This window comes from Hippocampus guttulatus, chromosome 7 (assembly GCF_054856545.1).
Source record: "Hippocampus guttulatus isolate MCC_2025c chromosome 7, RoL_Hgut_1.0, whole genome shotgun sequence".
Classification (NCBI taxonomy): domain Eukaryota; kingdom Metazoa; phylum Chordata; class Actinopteri; order Syngnathiformes; family Syngnathidae; genus Hippocampus; species Hippocampus guttulatus.
In genome coordinates this window covers 13808792-13826872 of record NC_141267.1, presented here as the reverse complement: position 1 = coordinate 13826872, position 18081 = coordinate 13808792, and the positions used below count along the sequence as shown (strand labels likewise).

The 18081-nt window shown below is 42.1% G+C and overlaps 1 protein-coding gene across 5 annotated transcripts; it reads right to left on the bottom strand.

Annotated features, from left to right (window-relative positions):
* Nucleotides 1–1306: 1306 nt before the first annotated feature.
* rnf11b (ring finger protein 11b) lies at nt 1307–17446 on the bottom strand. 5 transcript variants are annotated; one of them, XR_015101315.1, is made up of 4 exons: nt 16871–17446; nt 8157–8326; nt 4378–5135; nt 1307–4265 (listed from the first exon to the last, which is right to left on the bottom strand). XR_015101315.1 is itself a non-coding variant. In XM_086114824.1 (3 exons), exons 1-3 carry the CDS (start codon nt 16991–16993, stop codon nt 4964–4966), a joined length of 465 nt encoding a protein of 154 aa, XP_085970950.1. In that variant the 5' UTR covers nt 16994–17446; the 3' UTR covers nt 1307–4963. The 5 variants fall into 5 exon arrangements, 1 of the variants encoding a protein (XP_085970950.1); XR_015101314.1 differs by having other exon boundaries at nt 1307–4309; nt 4418–5135; XR_015101316.1 differs by having other exon boundaries at nt 4418–5135.
* Nucleotides 17447–18081: the final 635 nt, after the last annotated feature.

Below are 18081 nucleotides of genomic sequence, written 5' to 3'. Positions count from 1 at the left end.
TGCTCCTATTTCAGTTCAGAAGTGAGTCGTATCATACATAACCTGAGGTGCAATGGGGCAACCATTTACAGAGGAATTCTAGATGCTGACATGACATTTATGTAAAGAAAACACTTGCCAACCTGATTAAAATTATAAACTTCACATTACAACTGCACAAAAAGAAGAGTTATACTCACTTTGGGTGATTTGTTTCTTGACGTATCACATGGAAGGCTTGAAAGTTTTGCCGGCGTCTACTCTTCAATGAACCAACAGAATCAGACTGGTCGGATCATAAGACAGTGCTCAAGAGTTGTGCTCACCTGCTCCTGATTATGTCTTCCTCGCTTGCGTTATCCCAGAATTTTTTTTAACCCTTTCATTCGCCCTGTAACCCGACAAACTGTCCACTGTAGTAACCGCTGTCCCTGAAAGGGTTAATCAGAGATGCAAGCAAACTTTTCCAAATGATTGGGGGTTTTTTTTTGCACAGATTCTCCATCTGTGCTAGTTTTTACTCAAGCACATCGGGTTTTCATAATAACAAGAATAATATGTAAAATATGTGGGAATATTTATGAATTAAGGTGTTTATTTCTACAAATTACAATGCTTGGTAAAATCCGTATTGCGCAAGCTTTTATAGGTCAAACTTACCAATGCGATGTGCAAGGGGAAAAAAGTAAAGAAAGCAGCATCAAAAATACTTTCATGGATGCATAAAGCCATCTCTGATTAATTAAAACGTGCTGTTAACCAGTATGATTGACCTTTTTTTTGGCCTCACATTTTTGGGTACAGCTGCCAAAGCCGAATGCCTTTTTTGTTTGCCTCAGTCTTAATATGTCCTCCTCCTCAAACAGTTCATGACACAAGTAACAATTGATTTCTGAAAATCAGCAAACTCTTTTGCGTGGAAAATGAATACATAAAATTTTAGGGGGGGAAAAAATGCTAAATGAATTCAACAAATATTACAATGCTTGGTGGGCCACATTAAAAGAGAGAAGCCAGCCAGCCATAAGTGAATACACACTCCGCCCACGTTTGACATGGAACGTTCTGAATCACATCTTCACTAACATTTAACTTGTTTGAACTATCGCAAGTGGTGATAGTAATACGACACCACTGGTTCCCCTAAGCAGTCATACAGTTCTACAATAAGAAACAATATCAAGTCATAATGACTCACAGAGTCCCCATTCAAAATGGGACGCACAATTTGGCTTGGTCTTTCTCATCATGCAAAAATACTATTGACCTCTTCGCTTCAACACACTGGCTTCAGGCATTGATGAAGGAAATGAAAAAAAGAAGTAGCTTGTGTTCAGTTGCAGTGTCTATTTATTTGTCTCCTGTAGCACTCTGCATATTCATGTGTATGCTCACAAACAAGAAAATATCTAACAAGGATCCTTACACAAACATCATAAAACACACATAACCCATTCACATGAGCAAACAGATGGGACAGTTTGGTTCTTACAAAAATCCACCCACAATCAACACGTTGTGCCAGTAAGCTCGGCCTTCTTAAATAAATAAATGGGAGAATGCCTGGCTGGCCCCGAGTGAGGCAACTTCATGTACAGCTGTTGCATTGTCAGTGAATATCCGGCCAACACAGTGCGCGCCCATGAGTCATTTTATGGAAATAAATAAGAGCGGCGCGGCTCAACTAAGGTAGTCTTTAAATGAGCTGCAATTGTTCAAATAGTTTGAGAATTATTGGCTGCGGATTGCAATTTGAGTGTTACATGGCAGATTATATAGTACTGTGCAAAAAGCTGTTTGTGGTTTTTGTAATCCGTTCATGACCGCATACAGTTTAACATTTTAGAGACTTATTTTTGTGTGTGGTGTATTGTTAGTCTCCTTTTCCACTGCACGGCATCTACTCAGCTAGACGTTGGCAAAAGCAGACACTAACTGGAGTCCAGCTAATCCCCCGTTCACAGCGGGACGAGGACTGAGGCCTGCAACAAGAGCGAAAATTATCGCAAGAGCGGAAATTATCGAGTAATTGATGCCCTTTAAAAAGGTTTTTAATTCCCTATCATTGCCACAAGATGGGAGCAAAGCGCCACTTATTGTAAGTCTAAATAAAACTCCTCAACTCATTTCAACATATTTCCTTGACATAAACATGCCACCAGATTTTTAATTTTTTCAGCGAATATTGGTGGATGGGTTAAAAGAAATCCTCTGTGTGAGCAGGCAAATTAATGAATGTTAAATTGCAAATATAAAAGCATTCACTATACCTGGTAAGGACCAATGGGTAAACATCTGGTCGCAGCTAAAAAACAAAAAAAACCCTGTTGATGTCCCTTAGTTTTGGACACCGCTCACAGTTAGCAGCAGTTATCAACGTTCTTACTGCCCGCAGTGTCCTTGTGGATAAAATTTGTCCCTTTTGCTTCTAAGTAAGCAAGATCCTTGTTCTCTTCCATTTTTTTTCATTTTTAGCTTTTCTCATTCTGACTGCTTTGTGTGGGTTCAATGTGGCGTGGTTTTGTCAGTTTCCTGCTGCGCCATGCAGAAGCGGGAAACTAACTTCCCCAAACTAACGCAAGCCACACACTGACTGAAGTGGTGATAACAATTTCCTGCAATGCGTTTGGACAGCACGGTGTCTGCACCAAACCTTTTCGACCTTTCATGGTCCAGTTTTGTCTCTTTTGGCTAATACTGTACCTGCCCATTCCATTAAAATGACGAAGCTAATGTGCACAGTACTGTATTTGTACGTCCAGTGATTGATGACATCCAGGTTCAGACCTGAACATCACTTACAGTTCCACGATTATTGGCACCCCCGATTAAGATGCGTTAAAAGCCATAAAATAAATATTTTTTTTAATTCCAGAAGCATACGCTCTTACTAAAAAAATGTAGAAATGGTTCACCACACACCAAATCAAGCTCTTCCCATGGCCATCTCATTCCCCAGACCTCAACCCGATTGAGAGGGCTAAAGAGGAGAGTGGAGAGGACGGGACCCCCGTTTCTGAATGATTTATAGAAACGGTGCAAAAAAGATTGCAGAAACATTACAGAAGATTCAATGCTGCTTGGTTGGCAAAAGAGGGTTGTATTAACATCAGGAGTACAACTAAATTTGGCACACATGAGTTGATATAAAAAATTATTCGTTAATGTCGGATTTATTTCCCACACTGAAATAATGCTCTTGAATTAAAGGTTGGTTTTCATCTTGTTCTTATTTCGATTTTGTCCCGTATTTTTTATTTATTTTTTTGGTAACTTACCGGTAATTTATTAAAAGCTAAAGAACACATCGTAACCAGGTGTACCGTTAATTATGGAGGGCAGCGTACGTACCAAAGTGACCGAAATTCAAGCCAAATGCTCTTACAAGAAATCTTGGTTGCGTTTTCAACAATTTGACGCAACACCAGCTCTCCCGGCTTTTCTAGCCTCTTTCCCGTTTACACATTTGAACAACCCAAGGCCATGATACTCCATCCCAGCAATTGAAAACATCCGACATGAAGTCTGTGCAAAAACTCGAGGGGAGGACTTTTCAAATGTTATCAGGATTGGGATATATTTTTCAGGATTCTTAGCATTGGAGAAATATTTGTGCTTTCCGAAGCCTCTTCCACGCAGAGATTGGGTAAAATTGGCGAGCCCTAGATGTTGATCCGGCATGTATCCATCTGCCTGTGCCTTTCACACAGAACCCTCTGGAAAGTTGTTTGAACGTTGATTCACTTCACATCTTTGGGACCAGTACGGTTTTTGTCATTTGCTTTGAATTTTTTTTTTCCCGCCGTGGTCAATGAAATCACCATTTAGAAACAGCATTTTATATTTCCTTGGGTTGTCTGGGTGATATTCACATTGGTTTGATGAATTGGAACCGTTGTGTGTGACAAATATGCAAAGAACATAGAAATCAGGAAGGTGGCAAATACTTGAACACAGCACTCGGGGGTGCGATACTGGTTGCGCAATCACAGAAAATATTTTTCAATAAATAATCTTGCATTATTTTAAAAACATGCACACCTACACAAGATCAGTTTGCCCTTTGTGTTTAAAGCTCTGACCCCAACATCTTAATTATCTGAATTATGAAGTCCCAATGACTGTATGAGCACACACTTCACGGACCCAGCAACATCTCGCTTCAGCCAGTTCTGTCTGAAAGGTACAGGCGGTTGAACGCCGGCTCTACCGTTTCACCTCTGTTGCGGCGTTCTGCCACAAAGTCGGCATGAACGCGGCTCCGGTGTCCAAGGGGCGGCGGGGAGCTATGGAAATGGAGGGCCTCAGCTTGACTGACACGTCACAGTTGCTTTTGCCATGTCACGAAATAGAACAAAGCCCTTTTACAAAACCACGATCAAGTTGACTTTTTCTCACCGGAGATCAAGACTGAGAGCGTCTGCTGTAATCTATTCACCTATCTGCTCGGCTGGCAGCTCGGAGCCGGCGGCCGTTTTGGAGGCTGCAAATCTTGAGGATCGCTACTTCTTCCTCCTCTTGGCAAGGATCCTAGGCGATCTGAGGAAAAATAGCATGGTGGGCAGATGGACCATCTTGTGTGCCGTCACAGTCCGCGTCAAAGATACACTACTCCCAAAAAGGATGGGATACTGGTCTTTGAAATTTCATGATGACCTTAAAATGCACTATAACATTTAAAGGTGAACCATATTTGACCTTCAAATTTTTAGTCGTGTAAGTATGTGACAGTAAGAGTGTCTTAGTGACCTTTTCTTCTTTTTCAGATGTCCACTGTTTCTTGTTCCGCAGCTTCAATTCTTTCACTTTCTCAGGCACAGTCCTGACCAGCAGGCCCACCTGTGAACACTTGCGTCCATCTTTACTAATCCTGGCTAAATCCACGAGTGTGCAGTCTATGTACGTGCGTTGGTGTCAAGCGTAGTCCATAAGTGTGTGTGTGTGTATGTATACGTGTGTTTGTGAGTGCACGTGCAGGTGTGTGTCAGTTGGTCTCGTAGGAGGAAAGCAACGCGGCGTCCACCGGCTCCATGCAGGACGGGCAGGTGAAGGACCTCATAAGCCAGTCGTCGATACAGTCCATGTGGTAGATGTGCATACAGGGCAGGAACCTGATGGGGTCCCCATACACAAAGTCCATCATGCAGATCACGCACCTGCAGACCCAGATGCACACATTTGATTATACGTCAGACTCACCCGTTAAAGTTGAAAATCCACAACATAGAGACAATTAAAGGGGGAAAAAAGGTGAAGGTGAAGTTTTACCCCTATCGCGTGCTTTACACACATTTAAATGTAATAAAGTGGAGGTCAAGTCAATGATTTTCTTCGTCGTGCAATGTTCTATACGGTCCCATTTGTCCCAACATGGCATTCAGATTTATACTGCATTTATGGAATATGAATTTAGCTGCAAAATCCACCCATTTGTATCTATCCCTGGGGTGGCCATTTTGCCATTTGCCGGCGACTGAAAATGGCAACACGGTGCCTTATGGCTCACGGAACTCCCATTGCAAACACCACTGCAGCTGTCAAGGCAGCAATTGATGTTCGGCCACCAAACAGATGGGGTGAGCAGGATGTAATGTGATTCTTACTAGCCAGACACAGGGCTCTGAGTCACAGACGCCCACCGCCCAGGCAGCTGAATAGCTCTGTGTTCACCACCAGACAGGCAGCCAAGGAGTTTGTGTAGTGATCACCCTCTTATCGGATATCTGCATCACAGTTGCACGCTGTTCATGCGGCTGAAGCGGAGAAAACGCTAATTCTGTCCGGCCAGAGATGCTGCTTGCCGTCGCGGTGCAAGTGGCCCGTTCGAATGTCTTCATTTTTACAAGCCCTGGAGGTTGGCTTAGCGAAATCTAAGTTGGACAGAAATTGGTTGGATGGATGGACTGACAGACGGACCAGCGCTCCAGTGACTAGACCGACCCTCTAGCTACGTGTGTCGGCTTTCGACACATCATTTTTCAGATGAGCGGTGCTGGTCTAGGCCCCTAAGGTCGACTTGGAAAGAAAGTACCGGTAAATGTATCGCTTGTAGATTAAAATCTAATTCTATGAACAATTCGGCTTACGAAATGCCTCTCGCAACGCATTGTGTTTACTTATCTTGGTAACTTATCAAAGAAAACTGATCCATGTGAGCTGCTCATTTACTCATTTGCATGGGGGCGTGGCTATATTGCTCATTAGAAAGGGCCATTTTGAGAGGACCGTATTTTCCGTACTTCAGGCATTTTGGAGTATCAGGCGCACATTCAATGAATGGCCTATTTTTAAAGTTTTCATATATCGGGCACATTGCACTATAAGGCGCATAGAATGAATATAAGCTACAATGCCGATTGCGTTATGTATCCACTAGATGGAGCTATGCTAAAGGGAATACAATACAATTCAATACAGCTTTATTTATATTGAGCTTTCACAACCGGTGCAGCTGTAACAAAGCACTAATATTTAATATTAGTGTATATTTAAAACACTACCTCCATGAAGAATATTGATACATATAGAAGGTGCATCGGATTATAAGGCGCACTGTCGTCTTTTGAGAAAATCGAATGCTTTTAGGTGCAGCTTTTAATGCGGAAAATACGGTAATTCGTTATTTACGGATTTCTCCAAAACAAATTGATGAAATTGAAACGTAAGCTTATATCATTTTCCTGATTAAAACAAAAACATAAATTGGTACATTTTTCATTAACAAGCTCTCATTAGTGAACAATTGACCATCCCAGTTGGAAGATCCCTTTAATTAGAATACCGATTAAAGACAAATACTGGCGCATAAAACATTATTTTAAAAAACTGTTTTGACTTGACCCCCCCTTTAAAACAGTTTAAAAACTTCATAAAAGTATTTGAATGCATACACAAAAAACTGCAAGTATAAAATGTATAGAAAATACTGTAGGCACTATCTGTTGACGTGGGGAAATCTGTGTGAGAGATGACACAACTAAGCCAAACACGATGAGGAGGATCATAAACCCCCACACACCCACCATGTACACAAATCATGAACCCAAGTTACATAAAACATTGTTATTTAGTACAGTTGAACCTCATTACAATGTACCTCGAGGGACATAATGAATCTGTATGTTATGATGGTAGCTCGTTACAACCATTTCCAATAAAACGGCCGCCAACTATGATGTAAAATACAGTATGAACATTTATAGATGTAAGAACACGAACATGTCATACAGTATAATCATCTCAATTACAAATATGTGTATAGAGTATGAAGAAAACACTCAGCAAATGAAAAGAGCCTTCTCCAGTTCAGGACGTGCCATGCACCGAAGCTGTTTACGATCATCTTTCAATTTGTTGGCCTCAAACTCTGCCATGATTTTGTTGCCATTACGGATAATTGACGAAATTGTTGACCTTGCCAACTCGTAGTCTCGGCTGCGCTTCATCTGAGAGACTGCCTTTCAAAAGTGAAAGACAATTTCAGCCTTCACAGACAGCGAGATTTGCTCTGGTTTACCATACATGTTTTTCAGACCACATGCGCCATGCCCCCGGAAGTGCAACCAACGGACGGGTCGATCAGTTGCATTGGTAAGCAACGGAGGGAAATCTGGTCATTGTAATGAAGTTTACGTTATAAGAGGTGTTCGTCGCAAACAAAATTGGCAAGTGGAAAACAAACTTTATGAAATTGTGACTTTGAAATGTGAACGTTATAGGGGTGAAAACGTAAACAGTGATACGTTGAAAAGAGGCTCAACTTGAGTGAAATTATTCCATACGGGGTAAATCACCCACCACATGAGGCTCATCAATAGTATTAACCAGGATACCAGCCTGATTAAACAGATGTGAGAACTCACGAGCACTTTACACTCACGGTATGAAGTCAAACTCACCTTTTGGTATGCAGTACACGCAGCAATAAATTTTAGGGGATATTGGCAAAGTGTAACAGCAAAGTTGACATTATTAGTAGCTGCTTCGAGAGCGAAGCAAAAATATGATTTCACTTTGCAGCTTAGCATTCAAAAACTGCCAAGAAAGATGGAATTGTTGTTTCTTATTATGCATTCCTGGAAAAAAAATTATATATATGATCTATCGATTGTATACATATCAAATTATATATATGATCTATCTATCTATATAGATAGATTTTTTTTTTCATGACTTACTCGCGGATCTTTTTCTCAGATCCGTCTCGCCCGGGGTCGAAAACGCCCCTTGGAAGGTGCTGGATCAGTCCGATGCGCTGGGCGATGCGCACCTGCTCCTCTTCCGTCAGCTGGGTGGCTAGTCGAGCCTGGCTCGGTGTCGGGTGGTAGATGGGAACATGAATCTGTTCCTGCACACAAGAGAAAGAGACGACGGTTTCAGTCAACCGCAAAAAAATATTATCAATACTGCATCTAATGCTTATTTCAACAAAATTAAGAAGTTGTCTCTTGGTACATGACACAACAGACATACTCAGGGGACATTTGCACGATAATGTTGGTCTTCTTCAAATCTAATGAATGAACAATTGTGGGCAGTGACTTGGGAATGCAGCATGTTCCCCGGCAGTAGATGGGGATGTTTCTCCACAACAGCAAGCACAGAGAAAACGCTTCGTTTCAGTTCCTTACACAGATGTCCAATAGGATTTAGATCAGGGTTCATGTAAGGCCGCTTCAGAATCATCCAATGCTTTGCTCTCAGCCATTCTTGAATGTGTTTAGGTGTGCTGTTGTAGAGATAATTTTGAGATGTCATTGTTCGATGCACAGATTCAAGACACCTCGTGCCAAAGCAGCAAAAAAGACGCAGAAGATAACAGATCCGCATTTTCCTCAATGTTTCGCAGGAGGGACAATGTTCTTTTCTTGATACGTTTAATATTTTTGTCTGTGAACATATTGTGTCTTTTGTGTATTAAGGGGTGTTCACACGGCAAGATTTGGTCCGGTGCTGTCGGACTTCCGTCATGCGTTTGTTTAATAACGACACAAGACTTGGCTGGTAACATCTTTCCTTTTGTAGGAGACTGGACTGTCTCGGAGTTGTTTGTGTAGTTTGTTCCTTTGTTGTGTGTTCACAACCCCCCGCCCCCCATATAATTTATTTTGCGATTTCCTCTCTTGATTTTCTGTTTGGCGCATTACGTGTTTACTTTTCTGAGTGTCATTGAAGTCATCGTTGATTTACGTTTTCGGGGGCGGTCACTCTCGAGCAGAAGGCACGGAGACCGAGAAGGAGAAGGACGTGCCTGTCCAGTAGTCGCTTGAGTTGTGTACACGTTTTAAAAAGAACCAACACGACAGCTCATTTGTTTTCTGTCGTTTTGCTCCGCTGCAGAAACTGACGTGTGAACGCAAGTGGGGCTGCACCGACGCTGTGCCGGTGCTGACACGCTCAGCGCAGGGGCGGTTCTGGATCAATTTCACTGAGGGGGCCGGGCTGGGGCCAGGGGTTTTGATGGGGGGGCACATTCAACCCAGGGCTAAAAAGACAGATTCGAAATCTTATTTGACTTTTTATTTCTTCAGACTTTGAAATTGTAGTCATAACATTACAGTGATGAGAAAAAAACAGTATTAGGAGGGCTAAAATGTCTGCAAGCGTAACAATACGTCTGTTGAGAATATTCAAGCCAGGGGATGATATGGCACCAGCCTGCCGGGGACAAAAATTGCAAATACGCTGAAGCTAGATGTTTTACATGCATATAATTATCCAAATTTTAAAAGGCAATGTCTTATATATTGATCCTGTTAAATAAAAATTAAAATAAAAAGGGAGACTAAAAAAGTTACACACACACACACACGCGCGCACACACACAACACACACACGCACACACAAACACGCGCGCGCACACACACACACACACACACACACACACACACACACACACACACACACACACTCACACTCACACACTCACACACTCGTGGTAATTTCCTTCTCTGCGGACTGCTTCTCATTTTCCCGCTCATTTTTAAATGGCGCAGCGCACTAAAGGGTCCGACTAGAATGTTAAATCACGCACTTTGGTTTCACCTTTCGCGTCGGCGACTCGGCACGACTGCGTAATCTGCGCTCGGAGGGGGGGCCACAGGCGGGGCCAGAATCGGTGCTACAGGGGCACTGGCCCCCGTTGGCCCCCCCCCAGAACCGCCACTGGCTCAGCGGCTTTGTACGTGTGAACGCTCCACACAATTTGCAAAATATATCGCAACAAAATACATCGGTGCGGCGCCGGAGCAAATGTGTGCCGTGTGAACACCCCTTTACTGTATTGCATTATTATTGTTTTGAGGGGTGAACGTTTGAGAGTGTTGGCAAAGGTAGCAAATGCACTTTCATGTCAGGGTTCGTCCAAGGTTGTGAATGTTTACCAAACGTACGGCAGTCGTTTGTCAGCAGTTTTATTTTTTCATTTAATTTATATACATACGGTATATATATTTTATGTCACAACGAAATTTAGAACTTGTTCACATTTCCCTTGTGACAAGAAAATTACAGTCTGGAGAATGTTGGTCGAACATTTGGGGCCTTGAACAAACTCTGACGACAATTAAGAAATTAACATGAATATATGCACCGTGATAATGTCTGTGGCATTTTTAAAGGATAACAAAATAAAAAACTTTAAAAATAATTTTTAAAGGAGCACTGGATACCCTATATTGACAGTAAGTTTTTACTTTGAGTTGACGTAAAGCTAGTGAATTTCAGTCCGGCACTGTGTAAGTCAACGCGACTAAAAGGCAGATCCTGAAAGAACGATGACTCACTTCCTTCAGTGACTGCAGATGCGAAAAAAAAGTAAGTAAAAACATCTTTAATTTACTTGGACATTCATTTTCTTTGCAGCCTGAATAATACATTGGTGTGGGGCAGTAACACAAGCGAGCACCAAGAGTGGCCATGAGTCAGCATAACTGCTGGCAGGCAAGGCAGAACAGCTCTTCCTTTCACTCGTGCCAAACAGGGATGAAAGTGACATGCACAAATCACGGCACAGGGGAGCTGCCATAGTGTGTATGTGTGGCAGCTGTGCCGATGGTCAGCAGTCTAATTGTTATCATAGGCTTCTCCCTTCTCCCAATTATGGCGCGTCAGCTGGGCCGCAACAACTGGTCGTTATGCAACCTCGGCTCGACCGGGAGCACATTGGTTTAGCGAATTGGCCGGCGCAAAAAGGGGTAGAGAAGGCGAGTTGTGTCTTCTGCAAGGCTTGGCTGCTGAATGAAGCGCAAAGCGGATGAAGGTGTCAGCCTGCCAAGCCTCGGGTTTTAGCTGAAAGTGGACAAAATTAGGTTAGTCCAAATGAAAAGAAATTTTTAGCATGCAGTAAACCTCCAACACTCAGGGTTGGGTCATGGGAGCAGTAGCTTTAGCAGAGAAGCTCAGACAGGGTTTTTCCTTCATTCAAAATTAAGTTCCGACAGCCTCCAGCTAATTTTGGGCCGCCTCAGCCAGACCGATTGATGTCGCTCTACACAGGGTAAAGCTCCAGCTGTACATATTTTAACTGCAGCTGTGCACAGTAAAGACGTGAAGCAACTACCGAAGAAGAAACAGATCGAATCGTGTTTTTCCTCGGCAAAAGCCGTAGATTGTTGAAACAGACAAAACAGGCCAGATGACGTCATCTCCAAGGCAGGCGGCAAGTTCCTGTGACAAGTTACACCAGAAACATGAACCATTGAGAGGCTGTTCAATCTTTGGCTGCGGTCTCTGGGCCTCTAAGTAACAAAATCTCTGGACAACACCTGTACATTCAACAGACGTCTCACATCATCACACCACCAAACACCCATGGGAAGATAAGGCAAGGCAGCTTTGTTTATATAGCACATTTCATTCACAAGGAAAGGACACGTACGTTTCCATCCCAGGAAGCGTTTGCTGATAACAGCAGAGGCTGATGACTCCTGCTTTGCCTGAATGCACATTCCGTTATCAACCTGGCAAAGCTGGACAAGGATAACCCAATGAATAAATCCAGCCGCACACCGAGTGACACGGCTGAACTAGACTGAACTGCACAATCGTGAACAAATTATAGATGGGGGACTGACTACTTGAACCACAAACATGGAGCAATTGTTAAGGAAAAAGCCCAGCATTTACTTGCATTAAATTCCACAGAAATAATAAATAACATGTTATTCTGGTTCCTGGAGAGCCATATATCAGTTTTTTTTCCTATAGTTATGGAGCTGCGTTTATTTTGTAAAGTAAATTTATGTTATTGTTTAGCAAGCTACAAAAGATGGACTGCAGCTTTGTGTTCTGAACCAAGCACAGCCTGTATGTTGTTAATATTTTGTGAGAGTATTAATTAGTGGGGCTTGCTTACTGTGAATTTACATTTTAAGAGACGTTACAAATATGTTTATGATTAGCATTTAAGCTAGCGATTGGCGCATTAGCTCGCGAATGTGAGCATGCAAGTTTAGTCAACTATTTGTCATGGAGCAGACAAATGGGGCACATTGTTTTGTTGCGTTTTATTTTGCAACAGCATGTAACTGTTTGTATGTGTTTGTTACGGTTTCACACCTTCTGGACTCGCCTCTACGGTGAACAAATTTCAAGAGCCATCGACAAGTGTGGTCATTGAAAGAGTTGTCTGTTTAGCTGCAGCGGGAACGTGGCGAGAGCAGAACACATTTACTTCTTAATTTGCTCACCAGTGTTGTTTCAGAAAAAGTGCTGTAAAAATCTGATGAAATTTAAAGCTGTATTTTCCTTAAAATCTGGTTGAACTCAACTTTCATCAGTAATTCGGTGTTGCACTTTGGTATGTTCGTAAAGTGGGTTCAACACAATCTGCTCTAAGTTGCTTCTTTTTTTTTAAGTGCTATCTGACAGAAGCATGCGAGCTGCACGTCCACACTTGTCAGCCGCGGAGCTTTGTACAAGGGGCATTGCAGGTCACACTAATGGAATGGAATCGTCTGCTCTCACAGAAGTGAGTCAGCATTTTTCTTACCAGCTGCCTTCCAAATCACCAGTCAGTCAGTCAGTCAATTCACACAGTTAGACAACACTAAAGTCCCCTTAAGAGGTGCAGCTATCCTGTGACATGAACCGCATTGAACCAACTGCGCACTCGACCTCATTGTAAGCAAATTATTTCGCTTGCCTAAGTGGGTTGGTCATCTATCCACCCTATCCACTTAGCCTGACTGGTTCCCACAAGAGAGCAAGTTGCTCCTTATTCAGAATCATTGGCAAATTCCAAAGAACCTTTTCCAAAGAATCTTTTCCAAAGAACCTCTTTGTTCATTCAGGAAACTAGTCAAATGCACGTCTTCCGATTCATTGCGGACCGTGTGCATTCTTGTGAAACAAGGTCCGGTGTCGTCATTTCAAAGAACCACAACAAGGAGCAGATGTTAAACAGTCTACGTTTACAAGTATCACCCTCCTACGACCTGGTATGGCTTTCTTTTTTGATTTTAAAAATGCTGTACAGTAATCTCATAACATGAAAAACACATGTGTGTGTGTGTGCGCCTGTACTGTTCACGGCCTGAGATAACAATTCTTTGAATGTCCATCATTCTTTTCGACGGCTGCCTAAATATCCAAAACTGTCTCCTGAGGGAATAAGCCAACAATGCAACAACAGAGCCGCATACTTGAAGTCGAGAATATTTCTGTGGCAAACAGGAGCTGAGTCCAGATAACATGGGGAAGAATTATCTGACTCACAGCCCACTGCCCTCCAGAACGTGAGGAATCTGTGTCGCCCATTGCGGTTTTGACCAGGTTTTAGATGGAATCACAACCATTTTAAATAGCTTTTAAATAACTCATTCTAACAATAATTGCCGTAATATTATGACATGGTGTGTGTGGCACAGATGTCCCTTTATTAATCTAACTTTTCACTAAGCACTCAAGTAAAAAACAAAGTTAACCGGCATGAAACGTGAAAACAAGACTCAGCTTTATCTTGGTTGACAGATTATGAGTTTTTGAGGCTTACTGGGAGAATCTCTGTATAAACGAGGTTCACAACTAAAGCAGGGTACAGACGAGGGCAATTAATCAATTGATTAATTGAGTAATCAAATAAATGGATTATTTCTACATGGAGGGGTGGTTTTTCTTTGTTTGGGGCCTCTCACATTTTAAAAATGAGTGACGATGCTGAAAATGGTTACATGGGCACCCCGCTTTCCAGTGCTCTGGCATGGAGGAAAGCTCTTTGAAGAAGGTGCTGCATTCAGTGTGGAACAACATAGGCGAGGACTTGGCCGTCCTAAAACAGTGTGTTATGTTGAACGGAGCAAGAACGCCAAAAATGTGGGCCGTTTTCCCAGCTTGGTGAAGGTTGTGCTTACTGTGGTCTACTGAGAGGAACTGGGGAGAGTTGGATCAGGCTGCTATGAAAGGAGTCCTTTATAAAGGTAGCTTTTAACTGGTTAAGCCTCTTTTGCAATTCTTGTGAAATCAGTATAAGCAAAGTGCACCGACACCACCGGCCTGAAAAGCTTGGGCTATGAATCTGGGCACTGGCCTTCTTGGGTGGAGTCATTCCATAATTGAAAGATATACAATGTTTGGTTCATTGAAGACTCTGAATTGTCTACATGTGTGAATGTGAATTTGAATGGTTGCTGCAACTGACTGTTGACCAGTACAGGGTCTACCCGGCCTCTCCCTGAAAGATAGCTGGGACAGCGCCAGCTCACCTGTGACCCTAATGAGGACAAACACAAAAGAAATTAGATACGTTAATTCTGTATTAACTATTAGAAGTCTTGCTTGCCCCCTTTGCTGACGTGATGACACGCATGATGACTGTTTAAACTCAAGTTTGGTCTGACTTTTGAGGCATATTTTTCCCCTGAGAAAATTGGGACACACTACAAACTGGACCCATTAAGGGGTGCCAATTTTTTGTTGTTGTTTATTGGATAGGTGTAAATAAATAGGATACAACATTTTATATCACACTATTAAATCTCAATTACAAGTCAAGACCTACCGGGTTGTCCTGAGCTAGTTTACTCCAGCCTTGAAAATAAATGCTTATCTTAAATCTCGGATAAGGCTTGGCATGTAAATTTCCCCAGTGTGGGACAAATAAAGGATATCTTATCTTATATTAACTAGCACAGGGCTGCCAAGGCCTTATTTAACACTCTTTAGACATGACCTAAAACATGAAAAGTTGCCGATCTAATGGCTTCTACACAAATAGCCAGACTCACCACTGGTCCAGCAGTGTATGAGGTGGGATGGGTCCATTTGCATGAGACAGGGACGCCATGTCAAAGCTGTCTGATTTTAACAAGTCAAAAAATAGGGTGTGAAAATTGTTCATTGAGTATTTTGACAAAGTAGTGTCAAAAGACGTGTTTTAAATGCATAACAGGTTCCCCTTTACACACAAAGCGCACTATTAAGTAGATTAAAACAGATTCCCAAACAATGGGCTGCGACACATTACTGTGCTGTGATGTTCATCTCTCCAAGCGAGAGAAGAATAGTGATAGGCAGAAATGTTTTCAATGAAGGTGCAATGTGTGCGTGCAACTGCTGCAATTCAAACAACAGCGTGAAAGCTTTGTGTTCAACTAAACAGGCCCAGATTACAAACCATTTTTGAGAAAATTGTGACGAAATCATCATTATTTCTTTCAAGTAGACAGTGTATACTTTTTATGACACATTAAAAAAAACACAGCATTGCCTTAGGACAGTCCACATAACTTAATGCTAACAAACAAGGCAATACATGTTTGACAAGCTAACAGTTGGATTCAATAGTCGAGGTTTTAGAAGCAACAGCTTTTTTCAATACAAACGGTGGAGCAACACATGTAGACAGAAAATTCTCACAGGCATGTTCTTTATCCACTACAAAAAAATAACTACTGGTAATATTACAGCATCTTACAGTAGAAACTTGACAAGATTCCTCAAAAAAGAGAATCTGTCAAAATAGTTAGTCTGGTTAGAATGGCCACATCAATATGAGTACAGCACACCATTAATTTTGAAAATTGGATGACAGGTTCCAGAGAATTTTTTTCTTTTGTGTTTCAGAAATAAAATGCTTTTTTTGGTATAATTTGTGTAATATCAGCTACAGAAATGTGGTTTGAAAAAATTCTAAATACAACATATCTCCTCAAGCCATTTGTTTTGAATTCTACTAGGGGAATCTATCTATTTTATTTATTTCATTGGGACAAGCCACATTAATCAACACAATAAACAGTGTAAATGTGCCGGACTTAGCGTAAATGCTAGTCCCAAGGCAGGTGTCTAAAATAACCGTGAGAAATCTGAAATTTCTGAAAATAACCATTAATAAACTCATAATGAATCAATTCCGAAGGGTTCTTCGAATTATGATGACATTTCACCCACTATCTCTTGCGCTAAAAACCTGATTTGTATTGCATAATTGATTTTTTTTTGTGATAAGAGCGAAGTGGGCAATAACAAAGGGCATTTACTTTCGTTATCAATCGTTCAGGTTATCCAGGTCAAGTGGCTATTTTATTGTTTAAATCTTTGCTTTAGTGTCACTTGAAGACCAAATCATTACCGTATAATACATCTAACGTTTTCTAGTGTGATATTTTTTTTTTATTCTTAGTCTGTGTTTGACGACCTTGAAAAAAAATAATCGCATATTGCAAAACGGAAGGGAGGTGGTGATTACAAGATTTTTGAAAATCGTTCAGATCTATTGGCTATCGTGGCGTGGAGGATTATTTAATTCATAAATGGCAGAGACAGGACGTTGTGATAATACAAGGCGGATTAGCAACAAAGGGAGGATGTCGAACCTGTCAACAGCTGATCTCGACCCCCACCCCACCCCCTCACCATTTTACTACAGTCGTTGATCTCGTCAGAAAGTTACCTGGTAAGGAGGTGGCGGCTCCAGGTCGGGGTCGGCGCCGTCGCCGTAACTGGCCCTGTCCGACTGGGATTCGTGGAGCAACGACATGTCGTCCGAAGTTGGGGACTTGAGGCAGTTGCCCATCTTCGGCCGAACTCCTTCTTTCTGTCGCTCTCGCTTTCTCTCGACGTCGCTTCTCTTACGTAACAAAGAGAATATCTCACAGGCCCCCTTTTCCACTGTTTGTTTTTATATGAGCGACGGCGGCGTGGTTTCAACGCGAACGGATGACGTCTGTCCTTCTCTCCCAGACGACGAGAGGGCAGCCTCGGGCTCAACAGCACATCCTTCGAGCTAGGCGCTAGCCAGACAAAGAGCTAGCTCGCGCCGATTATCTAGCTGGAAGCCTCGCTCTTAGATTAAAATTACACACCAAACAGGCTCTTTGCAATCCACGAAGGGAAGTTAGGCGAAGAAAGGCCAGACAGTCCTCATTTCAACTAATAGTAGTTCCGCCCGGAAACCCTCGCTTGACTGTCAGGGACTTTCCAGTTTTCAGTCGCTCTCGACAACGACAAAAAGACGGGTGCTGTAGCAACACCAAGCACCGCCCAGCCTGATATCCGCCAATCGGCGTCCGAATACGTCCACGCAGTATTTGTTCGCAGCCAATCGGATCGATTAACATTGTAAATTTCTGTGAACGTAAACAAGAGCTCGGAGTCGTTCCTTCGGCTGTATAAGGTGCAATTTAGGAGCGTTTTGTGTTTTAGTGTCTTAAGGGAGGGATTCAGAAGGCAGTCAATAACACGAACTGATTCATGTTTCAAGAAAAATGCCGTGCACATACATACAAGACAGTAACTGGCATAAAACAGTGATGACTAAACTGGAATCCCTTCTGTCGTGTAAAAAAAGAAGTGTAGTGTATTCCTACATTTAAGGACTGCCGCACCAATAAACAACAACCAATAGCTCCTCTCCACCTTAGCTCTAGGCAAATTAAAAGGTCTGATATTACTGTGTGAATAAACATTTTTCCCTAAATGTACAAAAAATGAACAAAGCACTTTACAATAAACCACAACATACAGATGTATAAAACATTAGTTCTGAAATTGAGGTTGTTGGACCCATGTATCTTGGGGCTTCGCAAAATAGTTTGGAATCAATTATGATTGCGTAACATCCATCCATCCATCCACTCATCATCCCAAACGCTGATCCTCACT